We start from the raw sequence: 20,698 nt of genomic DNA, 5'->3' as shown, positions 1-20,698 counted from the left end.
CAAGAACCTGTCAACCTAGATTCCATGGTGTTACTATGAATAAAGTTATTAACAGTGGTTTAGAGAAAAAGTACTGCCGATATTATAAATAATTTGGTTAGTTCTGTAAAGTATATGCCTGTTACAAATAAAAGAGTTGTGAACCTAAACTAATGTTGGTTACTATCGAGTATCACTTCATTACTTCATGGTTTGCTAGTATGTATAAACAAAAAAATCATGAAATCTAATAAAAAACACATTTGTTGTGAAAAAAAGGATTGAGCATGCGACTTAAAGGAATGAAATCAAAATTGGCAGCCAAATTGGTAGCCATACATATAGTATTGATAGTAATTTTGCAGCAAATATTCATTAATTAGATTGCCAGGTTGTGTATTTTGTTTTATCAACCACCAAGCCACAAGTTAACCAAGGGTGATGCCAGATAAAACTACGAATTATATTTGTATTTTTTTGTGAATAATACTAATTTTATATATATATTTACACAAATCACTATTATAAGAGGCTCAACTGTATTTCTGTAAGTTGCTAGCCAAAGCTGTGATGATGAACCTTCAACAGGTGAAACTGCAGTCACAGCAAAAGGAAAGGGCGTTTTGCGTCACAGAATCTCCTTTCAGTTTTACCTTTGGTGAAACAGAAAACAAATTCCTAACACGCGTACGTAAATACATATACTGTTAAAATAGAGAGCATTGTTGAACGTATTTTGAAGCTAGGCTGCCTACAAAATAAAAGAGTTTCTAAGACGTCCGCCATTTTCATTTTGGTTTTAAAACTAGGCACATGAAATGGTTTCTCGAAATCAGTAATGTATTAGTATCTAAAATAAGAGAGACATTAATGAACATAATACTGTCATGTTTTCCTGTTGTCATGACAGTGGTGCTGAAAGTAATTTTTAGTATGTCAACAACAACAACGACCTATCGGGATCTGTTTTTACAACAAAAGACCAGGTGGTTAAGGCACTCGACTAGTAATCTGAGAGTCGCAGATTCGAATTTCATCAAACATGCTCGCACTTTCAGCAATGGGGGCGTTATAACGTAATGGTCAATCCCACTTTTCGTTGGTAAAAGTGTAGCCCAACAGTGGGCAGTGATGACTAGCTGCCTTCGCTCTAGTTTAACACTATAAAATTTGAATCCAGAAATTGTTCGACAAGTTTTACCATTGACACATTTTGAATACAACGCTGTGCGCATATAAACGTCTTAGTGTATTTTGATGTAGATTGCCATATTTTTATAAACAGTTAGGCTAATACATATATTACACAAAACAACTGAATCTTAGATTCAAAATAAACATACAATAACATAAATGCGTAAACCGATTCTAAACAACTCATGATTATTACAGCTATAGAATAAAACATTTTAAATACGACAGAAAATTTTACTTTATAGTTGTAACAATATTGCGACAAAAATATTAAAATATTTATATGTTTCACGTGTATTAAACAACATTTTGCACGAAACTTCCGAAAAACTTCATAACTTTATTAACAAATCTACAACGTATTTCCTATTTACAAAAGTTAGCCGTGATTAAAAACAATGATCCAGTATACGAATGTCCCTCTTATGAATATTACTTTTTGGTTATTTTAGTCATTCGCATAATATTTTATCCAATTATTTTCAATAAAATTTTATTTTATGGGAAAATATAATATCTCGTTAAAATGAAGCATTCTTAAATTTTCCTAAAGAGACTTGGAAGGTTGAAATATTCATTTCATTTAAAAAATCAGAAATACTATAAATATTCCATTTGATACTATATTAATACTAATATAATTTCTACTATCAGTGTAGCAATGGGAAAGTTTATCTTCGAATCACTTTTTATAATTTATAAAACTCGCAAGATCTTACCTTCAGACTCAAATACATCACGAAAATATAATAAGTCTACGCAGGCATTCAACTAGGCTTAATTCTTAACTGCTTATTGGTATTTTTAGCCGCAAGAACCGCCAACATTTTCAGGATGATCGAACATCTGCTTAACACATCTTAATGAACATAAAATGCGTGCTTGATGGTCCACGAGCTCCAAACCGCAGCACGATACGCGGCCCTCGAGCTGCTGGACTAGGTCTATTTTGTTAGTGAGGGTGGGAAGGGTTAACAAAAAAGAAATGTATAAAAAAAGGGTTTTACTTTTTGAGCTAGCTTAAAAGTCACATTGTGTGGCTGCTCTCTACCAAATGCGCAATGTTGTGCAAGGTCCAGAAACATGTGTTTTACCAGAACTGTGATGAAAAGATAACCAGGTGTAACATAAACTATCGTATGATACGTATCTGCGATGAAACTCTTATCACAATCTCTCGTTTTCTTGCTTAACGTAACAATGTGGTGAATAGCTATCACGGCTTTTTCCAGACAATCATTACTATTATTTTGAAAAGGGTTAAGTAATACACTATATATATATATGTACACACAGACACTAATATATAGTGTAATAAATTAAGTATAAAAAACAAACAAATGAAGTTTATGTTGTCAAATGTAATCAGGAAGGCTATCAGTACGAGTTTGCAAATATAATTTATGTAGAATTAACTCAGCATATAATTAACATAAATAAAAATTAATAATTCGTAGTATTGCAAATAAAGTTAAACCTTCAAGTTAAGAGTAATAGATTGTGTTTGTAAACAGAATAAATATATGAAACAAACCTAATTTCACTGCATACCTTCACTGTATTTAATTTAGATATACGTATTGGGTTCTTGTTTGATTTTTTGTGATAGATGAGACAGGTGAAAATAAATAATGGATAAATATATTAGGTTTGCATACTGTATAAATGCTATAATATTAATAGATTTGTTTCTTCGAGCATTTATTAACTGATTTATTGGTCACAGTAATTTGTGTTCATGCTACGTCTTCAGACAATGTACGATTGTATTAGACATTACCATTTTAAGTTTCGCAATAAACCAATAATAAAAAATATATGTATGTATTTTAGTGCTACTATACTCTTTGCAACATAATTAACTTTGACTTCAATTGGTCAGTGCCGGGCTTGACCGAAATAACGGTTAGCATACCTGCAATATGAATCCGATAATTCATGGTTTGAGACCTGCTGCAGGATAAGATCCTGGAACCGCTCACAATTACTCCCATATTGTGATTTAGTGGAATCTTCAAGAACTTATATGTTAAAAAAGAGATATCATTACCCGCTGTAGGCAGATGACAGATAACTTATTGTGTAGCTTTATGTTGAACATCAAATAAACTGCATTTCTTATGAGACACTTTTTAACAATTAAAACTATAACATCGATCTTTAAGTTCAGAAAAATACAAAAAACATTATGCGAAAAGTTTTTATTTAGTTGAGTCAATGAATAAATGTGTTCATTATCGCAGAGATCTCATAAGTTACGATCTAAGCCATTATATCCATTTGATTCTTTGCGGAGGACAGACAGTAGAAAGCCAATTAATTGTAAGTTACCTAGCATGGCCAGGTGGTTAGGGCGCTTGACTCACAATCTTAGAGTCATGGGCGTAGATTGTTTACACCCGATAAGGGGGATGATTTTTGCAACCACTTATGTGGACTCCTCAATTTGCAAATTGGTAATCTCTGATTACGTGGAGGCCCGGCATGGCCAAGCGCGTTAAGGCGTGCGACTCGTAATCTGAGGGTCGCGGGTTCGACTCTCCGTCCCACCAAACATGCTTGCCCTTCCAGACGTGGTGGCGTTATAATGTTACGGTCAATCCTACTATTCGTTGGTAAAAGAGTAGTCCAATAGTTGGCGGTGGGTGGTGATGACTAGCTGCTTTCCCTCTAGTCTTACACTGCTAAATTAGGGACGGTTAGCACAGATAGCCCTCGAGTAGCTTTGTGCGAAATTCAAAAACAAACAAACAAAAACTGATTAAGTGAACCTAAAAGCTGTAAACATGCAGTCACAGAGTAATCTTGTTGCCACGATACTTGCATGTATACTTAGACCTACTGACTGATACTTACGAACTATCGCTAAGATCGAAAAGCTTAGAAGCACGCCTATATTAAAGATGTACATTTCGGATACTGAAAAAAAGCCTACATCTAGGCCTAATTATGTAATTCGATTGGTAAGAACACGAGAATCACAAAAACAAACACACAATATGTAGGCCTGTGATGCAATAAAACAATTCAACCAACCAAACTGTAGGGGGGGATGATTGTATGCACTAAACCCCCACCTAAAATGAAGGGGTATGTATCCCACCCATCCCCCCAGGATCTATGCCCCTGCTTAAAGTCGAGGGTTCAAATCCCTGTCCCACCAAACATGCTCGACCTTCCACTCGTGGGAGCGTCATGAAGTTAGGTCAATCCCACTATTCTTTGGTAAAAGGGTAACCCAAGAGTTAGCAGTGATGATTAGCTGCCTTCCCACTGGGCTTTCACTGCTAAATAAGGCACTAGTAGCGCAGATAACCATCGTGTAGCTTTGTGCGAAATTCCAAAAACAAACAAGTAATGTTGTATGCTATCATTTATTTGAAGTTTCAACACATTAATCATTTATATTAGTGAGTTGTTACTGATGTATTTACATATCCATCAGCAGAGGGGCAATGACTGTGTGAGCATACCGATAAAGTGTCCTTTAACACTGATTATGTGTGTCCTGTTTCTTACGACTAACAGAAACCAAAGTTTCAAGTTACTTAACTTGAAATTTCTGCATTGGTTTGTTTTGCTTATCAAACAGTTAAATAGAATGATTTAGTTTATGATATTTTGTTTGGAAGATTGACTACAAGTTAAATATCTGTGCGACTATATACAAAGTGTGTGAAAAAGTTAAGTTTCCAAGAAAACAAATCGCTTTTCAAAAAAAGATATATTCTGAACGTTTTCAAGGGCCCCATGTACGTGGAATTAATTACACATATTCACTCAGTGCCATCTCATGCTGACTAACCAATTTCCACCCCCACCTCCCCACCAACCTGCATGCACCTTTTGACTGTTATATGTTTGAATGTCATGACTTGGTTTATGTTTATACGTGCAAAGGTATACTAACTGATAAACAAGTATACGTGCGATTTTAATATTAGTAGTTCTAAGCCTAATATCTCTATAATTGGTCTGTAAGCCGATAGTCGTTAAAAGTCGTAGTATTTGACAATTTAATTAAATATTACATAAAATAACACTTTACAGAAACAAAACTAAAAACCGTTTTTTAATTTTTCTGCTTTTTTTTTGCTAAAATTTCAAAATATAATTTGGCATACGTCGCTCTCTCTCCTGGAAGCGATAAATTTGGGGGTTTGTAAAGCATAAAGTCGGATTTCAATATCCGAGATGGGAAAGCACATTCTGTCTGCAGCTTTGCGCTTAACAACAAACAAACAAAAATTATTTCTACAAACATACCTGGACACGCTAAGAAAAAGTAAAAAAAAACAAAAACGGCACCAAGTTCTTTAGTCCTAGTAAATATTTAAGTGAGTGTAGAACGTGCAGGAAATTTATTTATTTTGTATATTTACGCGTCTATTGAAAAGCAATCAGAATGAGAAATGCATTTCACATTATAATTCAGCAACAATTTTCAGCCATTCTCCGTTTGTACATACTTTTGTGTTTTTATTCATTATATCGATAAATATATCCAACAGCTACTAAACATAAAATGGTAAATTAAACCATAAAATGTTGTACGGAGAAGCTAAAGGAAGAAAAACAAAACACTAAACACATGTGGTGTGTATATTTGCGTGTGTGTGTACTGTTTTTTTAGTTTTTCTTACCGTTTCTTCCTGTGATTATGTTGAAATTCAACTTGGTTTTTAGGTTATTATTCTGCACCTTAAGAACAATTTATGACTTTAACATACGATTTGTTAACCGAAGATAAAACACCACATAACACTAAATGGACTGTTTTTCATTCTCTTACATACCACAGGGCGAATTTGGCCTAGTGGTAAGCGTGTCCAAGCTGCGAATCGAAGGATTCGTGGTTCATGTTCCATTGATGCCGTAATAAAAAGTACTCAGCACTCTGGGACCATATATTCTTGTACGAGTGAGGGTTAAATACCACAATTCATTCATTAAAAGAAAATCAAGGTTTGGCGGTAAGTGTTTTGACTAACTGCCTTCTATCTTGTGTATCAGTTCGAAATTAAAAACAGCCATGCACAGATAGCCCGTTTTATAGCTTTGCGCGACAATTCTGAAACAAACTTATCTTAAAATTTTATCAAATTCGACGTCGTTCACATAGTTATGTCTCGTAGCTGTATTTAAGTTCAGAAGACTAAAAGGAGCATAATAAGAAAATCTTGACTTCCTTTAGTTGTAACTGATTAGGAAATTTATTACCAGAGAGATGGGAAAGTTCCAGTCTTAGCTCGCACATCCGTTTATTTAATCAGTTTAGAACTAAATAAACCAGAGGGGATACAGCGACTCAACAACTCTCACAGACAATTCTTAGTTTAATTCATGTCTTATGGAACAGTGGAATTTGTACGCGACCCCAAAGTGTAGAAAGCTTCTGTGACACGAACAGTCAGATTCACAGTTCGGGCACTCTATTATACCATGACTGACGCCACTAGTAAATATATTTTTTCTGAACATACACGTGACATTCTTAGGTTAATTACAGACAGGGTAAATCGATAACTCTAATTTTACTCCATACCAGGGGCCAGCAATCTAAGACACGCGACGATATTTTGTATGACACGCTAATTCACAGAAAATATATATGTATAATTGTGATAAAAAAATAATTTCACAAAGACAAGTAGGGATAGACGTATATATATATGCTTAACCTTGCAAGCTATAATATTTTAGAAAGTTTTTTAAAGCTACAAAAGGTATTCAAACAAGAAAAGTTAAAACCATGATATCTGAGTTAATTAATTTTGAAATATTTTATTCCTACTTGACCCGGCAAGTGGTTAAGGCGCTCGATTCGTAATCCGTGGTTCGCGGGTTCGAATCTCTATTACACCAAACATGTTCGCCCTTTCAGCCGTGGGAGCGTTATAATGGAACGATCAATCCCACTATTCATTGCTAAAAAAATAGCCCAACAGTTGGCGGTAGGTGGTGATGACTAGCTGCTTTCCCTCTAGTTTTATACTGATAAATTAGGGACGGCTAACACGAAAATTCAAAACACCCCTACTTTGGCAAATCACTGTACTTATTTTAGTTTCAGGCAAAGTAGAGATAAAAAATGTGAACTTTAAGTAACACTTTTTGTAGCATTAAAACTTTGTATATAACTATAGCTAGCTAAGTTATTTATATATTCCTACTTGTCTTTATTAAAAAAATTCTATTATACATGTTTGTTTACTTTTTTACTAGCTATAATGTTTGGCTACGAATAGCAAGTGTGTGGGGCCCGGCATAGCCAAGCGTGTTAAGACGTGCGACTCGTAATCTGAGGGTCGCGGGTTCGCATCCCCGTCGCGCCAAACATGCTCGCCCTTTCAGCCATGGGGGCGTTATAATGTAACGGTCAATCCCACTATTCGTTGGTAAAAGTAGCCCAAGAGTTGGCGGTGGGTGGCGATGACTAACTGCCTTCCCTCTAATCTTACGCTACTAAATTAGGGACGGCTAGCACAGATAGCCCTCGAGTAGCTTTGTGCGAAATTAAAAAACAAACAAACAAGCAAGTGTGTGATGCGCGTATTGGCCGATTCTCGCGGGACCTCAGACGGAAGAATTCTGTGAAATAAAGAGAGGGACGAGTTTTTATTTTTTTTTATTTTTTGAATGTTTGTCTGGAAAAGTTATTTACTTATTTACTTAGATGAAAATTCGTGAAATAGTGAAATTATGATTCATTCCGCAAACATATATGAAGCGATTTAAGTGGCTTTATAAGTACAATGAGGTTTACGTTTTCTTAGCCCAAACTGTGAAACAGTTGTTGTTAATATTCAGACGTTTTAAAGGTTGTTTTAAATGAACGATATTTATGTCCGCCATTTTGTTTCATCATGACCCTTATTTTTAAGTACTTCCTTAGATATTTCACAAAAAGTTAAATTTGTTAATTTACGGCCACTGCTTTATTACAACGTTAATATACCATATTTACATATTCTTATAAACTACTAACTAGGTACTCATCCTACACACATATAAAATTGTAATATAGATTGAAAACAACAACAATATCGTGGCACGTGTTTTAAGTCTTGAGCAGTGATAAGTGGTACCTAATAGAGAAATATTGCCGACCTTTGCCTTATGCTAAAAATAGCATATATATTGTCAGAAGCTTTGAACACAAAAGAATAAACAATACATTCAAATTATCGTTAGAACCAGGGGCGGAGATCCTGGGGGGATGGGGTGATACATACCCCCTTCATTTTAAGTGGGAGTATGGTGCATACAATCATCCCCCCCTACAGTTTGGTATGTTGAATTGTTTTATTGCATCACAGGCCTACAAATTGTGTGTTTGTTCTTGTGATTCTCGTGTTTTTATCAATCAAATTACATAATTAGGTCTAGATGTAGGCTTTTTCAGTAGCCGAAATGTACATCTTTAATATAGACGTGCTTCTAAGCTTTTCGATCTAAGCCAGTGGTTCCCAACCTTTTTTATGCTCCGCACCCCTAAAATTTTTATTATGTTCTCGCACCCTTCACAGTAATTATTTATTTAAGAATAAAGATAAAGGTGGTTAAAACAAGATCTCGGTCTGCGCCGGTGACGGTAGAAACGATAGTTTATCGTAACAAGGTGAAAAGCTACGTCTGTGACAAGAAAAAAAGAAATAAAAATCGAACGTAATTTTTGAATATATAGGACAGTACCCTTAATATAAACAAAAAAACTGAAATGTTATCTCGCACACCCTGGAACGCTATCTCATACCCCTGGTTGAAAACCACTGATCTAAGCGATAGTTCGTAAGTATCAGTCAGTAGGCCTAAGTATACATGCAAGGCTTGCAAGCACTATCACAGAATCTACCTACATCTTGTACGTAGTATAAGATTAAGTAAAATTTTCATCACAACAGATTGAACAGAGCATGAAATTCGAAAATATTACTCCCAAGCGTAAACTCCTGTGATCTAGATCTGTCAGGCTATTTGTAGCTTGTAGCTGCATCAATCTTGTGTATATATTGTGCGGTTTTCCTACGCCATTTGTTCTTATGCATGTCTAGCCGGTTTTATTGTCGAACGCCTTACTCTTCTTAGCTGCCGAAGACGCTGACCATAATGTACGTTTAGTGTAGAGTTAACGACAGGTTCGGGCCGCTCGGATCCAGACGCGCCCTACATCCCCCCCCCCTCCGCTCCCTTTAGTCTGAGCCACGATTTTACAACAGGGCTCATTAGACCTGTGTTTATTAGCCCTCATTAATCCATGAAATTTCAGATTATCACCGCCCTCTAACAAAGTGCTGGTGCTTTATGATAAAAGAACAATATATTCTCTTATCATAGATAATAAAAATATTGTATTTTCTTGTATAATTAAAACACAAAAGGAGCGATTTTAACGGCCTGAAGCCTCTACTCGAATTGTATTGATAGTTTTTGTTTAGGTGTTTTTATTTAATAGACGTTCTTATAGACATTATATCACAACGTGTTTGATGAGCTTTAACAGGAATATAATATATTTGTGATTGTTTAAGTATTTTTCGAGAAACTTGCAATTACTTGTGTTGTAACTAGCACACATTATTGTCCCAGCGATGCCCAGGCGATCAGTCGGCTCAGTAGTCACTGTGAGGTTCGCGCGTTCGACTTAAATACATTGTACAGTTTAGTCCTACACCCTGATGGGTCGTGTTTAATGCAACTAAAACACTGGCTATAATCCTTAAACGCAAAATATCGAGGAAAAAAAAACTATCCCTAAAGTTAAATTGAAAATGATGAACACTGAGTTTAAATTTTCTTCAATTATATAATTTCTTGGCATTACGTTCAACAAGAAACTAACTTGGACTGATCACTTTAAAACCATTCTCTCAAAAGTCTATAAACGAATCTACTACCTCAGAAGAATCAGTAGTATTGTCAAGGGCTGAAGATCAAAAACGATTCTCACCATATAGAAGATTTACATTCGGCCAATCATTGAATACGACAACATGATTACTGCAAACGCACCCCTATTCCACCTTAAGAAATTACAACAGGCCCAGAATCTTGCCATTCGACTGGCATATCGACTCCCCAGGTATACACCGACAGCATACCTTGATAAAGCAAGCACCATCTCGCCTCTCAAGAAAAGACTTACCTATGTAGCATCTAAATATTATAGAAAAGCAAGCAACCGCACACAATTAACAAGAAATATCCACAACTAGCAGCCACCCCACGAACTTGGCAGCGATACCTCTCTCCATATAATTACATACATGCCCTGAATGTAAACTCGAATGTCTAATCATATATGCCTTCATACTTTCAGTGTTGGGCACTAGTGGGGTTGTTTTCTTTCGGCGCCCCACCAGTGAAAGTGGGTTTTCTCGGGGTATTCCCGTCTCCCCCACATCAAAATTCTTTTCCTTGGAATTTATAGATCCCAGTCCTGAGAAGAGGCCAGTTAGAACGCATCTTAATCATCACCAAATTTTTAGTATCAAAATTCTGAATAATTTATATCATGAGTTTTAACTAGGCTGACGTATTGTTTGCATCTCTCTGCTCGTCTCGTCTCTCTTCGCACATTTACGTCAATTTTACAATATTTTCAGCATGGCGGCCGGTGTAGGCTCGCTGAACCCGCTGATTTCCATTAATAGTCATTTTTTCACACAGACGGCGTCATTAGCTGTGTTTTGCAGTACGGTCGATCTATTTTTGGGATATATGATGAAATTTTGAGGAATATTACGTCATTCGAAACTGCGTTAGAAGGACAAGGAGACCACTCAAAAAACAACTTCTTACCAACCAAATGAAGAAAAAACGGTATTAATGGGGTCTGAAATACAAGAAACGGACTCAAGAACAATGGAGGAAGGTGTTATTCAGTGACGAGACTCATTTCTTTGTACAGGGTCAAAGAAGTCTGTATGTTTGCATATCTCCAGATGAGAAACTTCGAGAATCTCACATCAATTAGCTTGTAAAACATCCCTTGAAGGAAATGTTTTGGGGCTTTTTCAGCTATTATGGCGTCGGAGGCTTACATATCGTAGAAGGTATGATGCGAGGACCACAGTACATCGAAGTTTTGCAGAGAAGAGATTTCTAGATGGATCTGGCATTTTTCAGTAAGATCTGGCTCCGCGCCACACACCGAAACTTGTGAAGAATGTTATGACTACAACGTGAATAAAGGTGCTGGACTGGCCTGGAAACTCTCCGGATTTAAATCCTATTGAAAATCTTTGGGCGATTTGTAAAGAAAGACTTCGGTGGAAAAAACTGTACTACGAAAGATAAGCTAATTAAGGCCATAATTGAGGTGTGGTACCGCGATCCAAAAATTAGTAAAGATTGCAGTCAACTCGTGGACTCAATGCCAAAGGGGATTAATGATCCTTTGAAAAATAAAGATGGTTATATCATGTATTAATTTGTGAGTAATTTTTGGTTTCTCAGAAATAAAACGTAAAAAATTGAAAAAATAGTCATTTTCCCTCTTGTTTCAATTAATTTGCACAAGGGTGCACTTCCATTCTGTTCTATCTTCGTTCGTTGTCCGTTAGAGTTTTTCAATAAAGACTGTATTTTAGCCTGTTGAGTCATCTAGGAAACAGATTCCAATTATGACAAGCAAGCGTCTGAAAATTTCCGATATTAGACAGTTCTGCAAGCCAGTTACTACTACTACAAGTGACAATGCAGATGCAGATAATCCAACAACCTCAAGCAAAGGAATAGAAACTTGCCATACAGAGGAAATACCATGTTCATCAGATACAGTGTGGAGAGCCATATCATTCACACGCACAACTAATACCACGAAAGAAAGCAAAATCTCAAAATATCAACTTTCAGGGCAAGTGGTTTGATGAGTTCCCATGGCTGCACTTCGACAATCAGACTCAAAAAGTCATATGCTTTCATTGTGCCAAAGCGGAAAATAGAGGACTTTTTACAGGAAAATTGGAGAGGCCAGTGGAGTATACCTTCATATCCACCAGTTTTTGCAACTGCAAAAAGGCAAAACAGAAATTCAACGAACACCAATCCTCCTCTCAGCACAGATTCGCTATATCTCCAGAAGGTTCACTTGATGTAACTCCAGTGACTGTCCAGCTGCATGATGGAAAAAAGAAGCAGCAGGAATAATGCAAAATAAGTCTAGCTAAAATATTGAAAAGTGTACGTTTCTTACTGCGTCAAGGTTTAGAATTACGTGGACATACTAATACGGAGAGGAACTTTCTGCAGTTAATGAAGCTCCTGGAAGAGGAAGAACCTGAGTTGACGCCCTACTTGTCAAAGAAAACTACATTCACACCACCCCAGGCTCAGAATGAAATAATGGAGATGTTCAGCCATCAAATACTGAGAAACATAGCACACGAAGTGCAGCAAAGTAAAATCTTTGCATTAATGGTTGATGGCACTCAAGATGTTACAGGTGCCGAACAGGAAGCAATATATGTACGATACGTAGGTGAGAACCTTGACGTCCATGAGACATTTCTTGGTTTGTACAGTGTTTCCAATACAACTGGTAAAACAATGTCCTCGACTATACTCGATGTACTGGCTAGACTTAATTTACCACTGTCAGGATTAAGAGCACAAACTTAGGATGGAGCCGCTAACATGAATGGTGCGTACAGTGGATGCCAGGCAAAAATAAAAGAGAAGCAACCGTCAGCTTTGTTTTTTCACTGCAGAACACACAAGGTTAATTTAATAATGCAACATGCAGTTGAAGCTTGTGAATGTGTTCGAGATTCTATCCAGTGGGTACATTAACTTGGTGTCTTGCTTCAGAGGTGAGGCAAATACAAGACGATCTTTGAAAATATTGTATCGTCAGACAGCCACAATGGTCCAGTTAAATACATCCGCCCACTGTGTCCAACACGCTGGTTGTGCCGCCTATCTGCAATTACATGTGCTAATAATCACTACAATGACATTGTTGATTCTTTGTCTGAATTAGCAAATGAAAAATCAGATGTAGCAGTGAAAGAACGAGGTCTGCTGAACATATTTGACAAAGGAAAGACAGTTTTAGGATTGTTGATGGCTCAGCATCCATTAGCTGCATTAGAGGAACTAAACCGTGCATTCCAAGCAAAATCAGCGACAGTATCTGGCATGATTGAAGCATCTGCAATGACAGTTGAGCAATTGCGGGTGTTGCGAACAGAGGAAAATTACAACAAGATATTTGATGAAACTGAGAAAAAGGTAACTTCCCTAGATCTGGTGCCTATTGAACTACCACGCATTCGCAGACCCCCCAGAAGGATCACAGGTGATGGCTCAGCACACCATTCTGCAACAGCTAGAGATTACTACAGAAGCCAATATTTTGAATTTGTGGACACAGTTATAGAACATCTGACCACCAGATTCAATGTAGACAAACAATGACTTGAGGTAATATCTGACACTTGAGAACACGATCAAATCTGGCAAGATTGACAACTCGGTTATAAACTTCTATCCAGAAATCTCTGCACAACGGTTCGAGTTTCAGTTGCCCATGTTTAAAGGAACAACAAAAGCAGTATCTCTGAAAGTTGCGAAGGATGTTTACTGTAAAATGCATGAAACAAGCCAGCAGATGTTTAGTGAAGTGTTTCTTCTCATGAAAATTTTGCTTGTATGTCCAGTGTCCAGCTGTGAATGTGAACACAGCTTTTCTACATTAAGACGGTTGAAGACGCGGTTAAGGTCAACTATGTCTCAGTGCCGCCTCAACCATGTGGCAGTTTGTCACACTCACAAAGATGAGGTCGACAAGATAAATATAGAAGAGCTTATGAAAGAATTCATAAACAGATCATCACAAAGGAGATCTACGTTTGGGAACATGTAGACTAGAGGACTAAATGAATCTTACTTCAATGAAAAATATGAATAATTATGTGCTACGTTGTATTGATGTGTAATTTTCAAGAGTTCGCAAAGACATTTTAATTATTTTTATCAAACAATATGAACACTTTTTCAATAGATATAAACTTATTAAGGGTAATTACTAATTTTATTAATATTTGAAAACGTAATTCATGCAATGAAAGTTATTAGTAACCTTGTCAAGTATAATGGCCATCTTTTATGCTGTGCAGTGTGCAGGAATAAATTCATGTGGCAGTTAATTTGTGACACATTTGTCTTTATTCTATTAACATTTTGAAAACTGTTCACAAAACATCACTTAGACACACCTACATGGAAACCTTGAAGTATCGGGGCAACAAGTTAACAAGTTTACTCTGTGGCTGCATGTTTACAGTTTTCAGGTTCACGTAATCAGAGATTACCAATTTGCAAATTGAACAGTCCACATAAGTGGTTGCAAAAATCATCCCCCCCATTGGGTGTAAAAAATTTACGCCCCTGGTTAGAACGAATAATAAAGTGAACAGAACAGTGCAATGACTGGAGCTAATATTGTGTTAGGTTAGACATTTCAAAGTATATACCCGTTTCATTCGTAGATGCTTAATTATTGATAAAAATGTTGCAAATTGGCTGCTTCATTATTTGATATTGCGTTTCATGTTTATAAATTTTTGTTATAAATACAAGAAAACAAGTACACCCTTGTGCAAATTAATTGAAACAAGAGGGAAAATTACGATATTTTCAATTTTTTACGTTTTATTTCTGAGAATTTAGAAATTACTTACAAATTAATACATATATGACCGCCTTTATTTTTCAGAAAATCACTAAACCGCTTTGGCATCGAGTCCACAAGTTGACTGCAATCTTTACTAATTTTTGGATCGCGGTACCACACCTCAATTATGGCCTCAATTAGCTTATCTTTCGTAGTACAGTTTTTTTCCACAAAGTCTTTCTTTACAAATCGCCCAAAGATTTTCAATAGGATTTAAGTCCGGAGAGTTTCCAGGGCAGTCCAGCACCTTTATTCGCGTTGTAGTCATAAAATTCTTCACAAGTATCAATGTGTGGCACGGAGCCAGATCTTACTGAAAAATGCCATATTCATCTGGAAATCTATTTTTCAATTCTGGAACGACTCTTCTCTGTAAAACTTCGATGTACTGTGGTCCTCGCATCATACCTTCTACGATATGTAAGCTTCCGACGCCATATTAGCTGATAAAGCCCCAAAACATCTCCTTCAAGGGATGTTTTACAAGCTAATTGATGTGAGATTCTCGAAGTTTCTCATCTGGAGATCTGCGAACATGCAGACTTCTTTGACCCTGTACAAAAAAATGAGTTTCGTCACTGAATAACACCTTCCTCCATTGTTTTTGCGTCCAGTTCTTGTATTTCAGAACCCATTGATACCGTTTTTTCTTCATTGAGTTGGTAAGGAGTTTTTTTTTGACTGATCTCCTTGTCCTTCTAACGCAATTTCGAATGACGTAATATTCCTCAAAATTTCATCATATATCCCAAAAATAGATCGACCGTACTGCAAAACACAGCTAATGACACCGTCTGTGTAAAAAAATGACTAATAAAGGAAATTAGCGGGTGCAGCGAGCCTACACCTGCCGCCATGCTGAAAATATTGTAAAATGACCATTTGTTTCAATTAATTTTCACAAGGGTGTACATATAGTCTGTTCATATTCTTATTTTAAACCTGAAAGCCATGCAGTTGACAAGTGGCAACTGTTTTAATAATCAATTTACGACATACAATATGTTTACTGAGTTAAATGTGTGAAAGTAGCATACTGCTGAGTTTTAAATTATTTAATTAACGATATATAATAACGTAATAGTTCTGTCTGTTGCTTATTATATGTCCGTGTAACTAATTCGTAGAGTGTGGATGGGTCTTCACCTAAATCGGTATGTAGAATCATTAGATCCATGCGGGGGTACTGAAAAAATTTCAGTTTTGAGGTTTGTGGTTTTTATGGCTGTGTTTACATTTATTTCAACTACCTCAACTCCTGTGAACGGATGTTCGCTAAATTTGGTATGGATGTTGATTGGGACCATGGAAAGATACATACAATTTTGAAATTTACGTTTTGAGGTTTTTATGGGCGTTTTTTGAATATTTTACCACTATATCACCTCTTGTTGATGGATCTTCACCAAAATGAACATGACTGTTTAATGGTTCTGTGCGGAGATATAGACAAAATTGTGGTTTCACATTTTGTGTTTTGCAATTTTTATGCGTGTTTACGCGTTTACAATTACATATGAAGGAAGCAACTTTTCATGTACTAAGATAACCTTTCAATAATCATGCATTTACATAATTTCCGACCAGAAGACGTATACTCCAACTATTAACAATTATAATTCTTAACTGAAGTTTGTAATGAGATATTTATATTAAAGCAAATAAAATAACGACCTATATTCCAGAATGTATCTGTATTACAGCTTCGTTAATATCCTCCATGTTCTAATTCAAGTTTAATAATTATACTTCTGAGGCAACGAAATTGACATAACAGTTTATCAATTACTCTCTCTCTCTCTGGTGTTTGGTATTTGTATACCCAAGAGGGTCAGGTACACTAGACCTCTTCCTCCTTCCATAACTTTGTTGGAGTGGCCTGATTAATATATTACGAGCAAATACTAAATGGCTGGAATAATATGATAACTTTAGTCTGGTCCTTTTCAGGACAATGCCCATTTATATTGTTCTTTCATTTTTTAAATAAGTCTAGAACGTAGGTGGCCTGTTTTATTTTAGTTCTATTTTATTATTAGTTTAAATGATTTTATCTTTATGATCTGAAGTACAAGTTTAACGGGGAGAGGTGTTTAGGTCTCTCTTCATCATATATGCAATATATGTCTAGTTCGCATAACAACAATTTTTTCGCCAATTTTTATCAAAATATTTTATTGCACTATGTAGAAGTCTATCTGTTATTGTTTGTGTATTTGTGTAATTGTGCATGAACTTTGATGAAGTTGGTTTAGGTACTCTGTATGCTGATGTAATTAGTGTATTCTGTAATGTTTGGAGTTTGGTTTGTATTTGTTTTACACTTACATTGATCCATGCAGGAGCTGCATAGTCTATTACAGGTCTAATGTATGTCTTGTATATTTTAATGATGTTTTCTGGTGTTGTTCCGTGGTTTTTACCTGTTAGACTCCTAGCATAGTTTATTCTTCGCCAAATTTTAGTTTTTATATTATTTACATGTTTTATCCATGTAAGTTTAGAATCATATGTTAACCCTAAACATTTTGCAGATGTAGCGGTCTGGAGAAGCTTTCCGTTTATGTAGATCTGGGGTTGAACTTTTTGATGTTTCGTTGATTTTGAAAATATTACTAATTGTGTCTTCGCAGTGTTTATTTTAATTCTATATTTTTCACAATATTCACATAATCTATTTAGTTGTAGTTGTAAGTTAGTGGCTGCTATTTCTGGTGTAGGGGCACTTTTCCAAATTGCTACATCATCAGCGAACTGTGACGCGTATCCATAGTTTGGGTCTTTGAGTGGCATATTATTTACATACATAATGAAGAGAATAGAACTAACCACCCCTCCTTGAAGGACGCCAGCTTCTGGAGTGAAGAATTCCGAGAAAGTTCCCTCTACGTTTATTCTACATTTTCTATTTTTCAAAAAGTTTGATAACCAGCGAATAATTCCACGCGGTAGTCCCATTTCATACATACGGAACCGAAGACCATTGTGCCATACAGTGTCAAATGCTTTCTCGATATCAAGGAAGCAGGCGATAGTGCATTCTTTTTTATTAAAGCTGTTTATTATTGTTTCAGTTAACCTAATTAAGTGATCTGTTGTTTGTCTATATTTTCTAAATCCGTTTTGCTCTTCTGGTAATTTTGAATTAATCTCCAAAAATGTGGAGAGTCTATTGCTTATTATTCTTTTAAGAATTTTGCCTACACAGTTGGTCAGGCTGATCGGTCGATAATTGTTTGGTTTATTTGCTGGACTTCTTTCTTTGTGGAACATTAAAATATTAGCTTGCTTCCAAGAAACTGGGATGTATCCAGAGTATAGAGATAAATTAAATATTACTAATAGGTGGTCAAATAATTTTGGAGTGCCTTTTTTGAGAAGTATTGTTTGTATTCCATCATATCCTGGCGCTTTGTTTTTTGAATTTTTGATTGCTTGTTGAAGTTCATTTAGTTTGATTTTTTTGGTGAGTAGTTGGTATTGTAGTCATGTGTATTATTAGTGTTGCTGTTTATAATGTTGACTGGAAAGTGTAGTTTATATAATTCTATGTTATTTGTTACGTGGTTGTTTATTTTATTGTAGTAATAGTTGTTCATGTCCGTGTCATTAAGTGTTTAATCACTTTGGCGTTGTGCTTGATTGTTTTGAATTTCGCGTAAAGCTACTCGAAGACTATCTGCGCTAGCCGTCCCTAATTTAGCAGTGTAAGACTAGAGGGAAGGCATTTAGTGATCACCACCCACCTCCATGTTTTGGGCTACTCTTTTACCAACGAATAGTGAGATTGAGCATCACATTATAACGCACCCACAGTTGAAAGGGCGAGCATGTTTGGTGCCTTGCGTTGTGAAGCGATAGGAAAGGCCGGCTGAGCTTCAAGGACAAAGATAATCTTAAACTGTATAAGGTACAACTTTCAACACAATTACACTATATTTGTATGGAAAAGATATGTGATTTAATATATTTCTCTTAAAATAGCAAATTAAAAAAACGAAGTGCAATAACTCGCAAAACACCACAATATAATCTGCTTCTGTGATGTCGAAAAAACCCACTTGTTGAGAAATTTATATGTAAAAACGGCTCGTTTGGGTTGAGAAAATATTTTACATAGAAGAGCGAACAACGTTTCGGCCTTCTTTGGTCATCGTCAGGTTCACAAAGAAGGAGGTAACTGACCGGAAGCTGACCACATGTTTGAAAGGGGTTGTGTAACTGTGTGTCGAAATGTAGAGGGCGGTATTAGATGTTTGAATATATAATTTTATTTATTTTATTATATTAATATAGGTATAAAGGCGTTCCTTTATATTGGTTTATTTTGGGCTTAAGTTGTTGTATAAGTAAGGCTTCTTTAATTTTGCGTTTGTTTATGTTTGTTTGTTTATTTAGTATTTGAGTGTTTTCTATAGTTATGTTGTGTTTATTTGACTTGCAGTGTTCGAAAACGTGTGAAGGTGACTTTTTATGTTCTTTGAATCTGGTTTCCATTTTTCTACTTGTTTCTCCAATATAGAAGTCGTGGCAGTTATCACATTGTATTTTATAAATAATGTTGGTGTGGTGTTTGTCAGTGTAGTTTTTACATAGTATAGACCTCAGTTTTGTGCCTGGTTTTTGAATAAATTTGGTATTAACTGGAATGTCATATTTTGTTACTAATTTTTGCCAAATGTTGGTTATTTGTTTGCTGATGTCAGGAATATATGGTATACAGCAGTATATGGTTTCGTGGTTTTTTTATTCGTGAGCTGTATTTACTTTAGTTGGTTGATTTTGCTTTCTGTCTAGGTGTGTGCGTATAATGTTTTCTACGGTTTGTGGAGGAAACTTATTGATGTTGATGAATTATTGTTTTATTTTGTCTAATTCATCGTTAATTTTATCTGGTGAGCATAGTTTTATGGCTGTGTATATTTGGTTTCTTAGTATGTTGAGTTTTTGTTTTGTTTCATGTGCTGAGTCCCAAGGAATGTATAGTCCAGTATGGGTGATTTTTCGATGGATTTCTGTTTTGAATTGTGTGTCAGTTCTTGTAATTTTGAGGTTAAGAAATGATATTTGATTGCTTTCTTCCTGTTCATATGTGAAGTTAATGTTGGGATGTATAGAGTTAACGTGATTGAAAAAATTAAGTATGTGTTCTGTAGATTTGAATCCCGCAACCGTGTCATCTACATATCTGTACCAGTATAGTGGTGGATGTAATGCTGTGTTAATTGCTTGTGTTTCAACTTGTGTCATAAAAATTTTGCCTAGAACTGGTGATACTGGGTTGCCCATGCTTAGGCCATTTGTTTGTATATAGTTTTGGTTGTTGAACATGAAGTTTGTCTTTATCGTGGTGAATTCTATGAGGGTTGCTAACTGGTTACTGGGAATTTCTATAGTTAGGTTAGGGTCTCGGATATAGAGTTCTAAGGCTATCTTGCAGGCTTCAGTGGTTGGAACTTCTGTAAAGAGGGATATTACATCGAAACTGGCCATTAAGGCTTTATGATTAAGTTGATTTAGATTAGACTTGAAATTAAAAGAGTCTTTGATGAATGAGCTGGCTGATGTTACATATTTGGAGAATGCCCATGCTATGTATTTCCCAAGATTGTAATTAAACGATTCATATGTGGACATTATTGGTCGTAATGGTCAATCTGGTTTATGAGGTTTGGGGATGCCGTATATTTGCGGTGTGCGTGAGTCGGTTTTACGTAGGTAGGAATAAAGTGTTTGTGAAATTGTGTTGGCTTTTTTCATTTGTAGTAGTAATTTGTTCAGTTGCGTCTCGTGTGTCTTTGTTGGATTTGTGTGTATTGGTTTAAATTTGTTCGTGTCTGATAGGAT

At 35.8% G+C, this 20,698-nt stretch overlaps 1 protein-coding gene and 1 long non-coding RNA gene across 6 annotated transcripts in view; one reads left to right on the top strand and one right to left on the bottom strand.

Annotated features, from left to right (window-relative positions):
* The window catches only part of LOC143250793 (puratrophin-1-like), a 208,357-nt gene extending 206,315 nt beyond the window's left edge, over positions 1-2,042 (bottom strand). For 4 of the 5 annotated variants that reach the window (XM_076501789.1, XM_076501788.1, XM_076501792.1 and 1 more), the window contains exon 1: positions 1,893-2,042. In XM_076501789.1, the coding sequence (XP_076357904.1) occupies positions 1,893-1,910 (18 nt within the window). In that variant the 5' untranslated portion in view covers positions 1,911-2,042. The remainder of the gene's footprint in view (positions 1-1,892) is intronic. The other variant, XM_076501791.1, reaches the window with a different exon arrangement.
* Positions 1-20,698, top strand: part of LOC143250796 (uncharacterized) — a 179,549-nt gene that overhangs the window by 136,820 nt on the left and 22,031 nt on the right. The window lies entirely within an intron of this gene.

The sequence above is a fragment of the Tachypleus tridentatus genome, chromosome 5 (assembly GCF_004210375.1).
Source record: "Tachypleus tridentatus isolate NWPU-2018 chromosome 5, ASM421037v1, whole genome shotgun sequence".
Classification (NCBI taxonomy): Eukaryota; Metazoa; Arthropoda; class Merostomata; order Xiphosura; family Limulidae; genus Tachypleus; species Tachypleus tridentatus.
The sequence above is the reverse complement of the archived record's forward strand: the minus strand, read 5'-3'. Positions and strand labels throughout refer to the sequence as shown.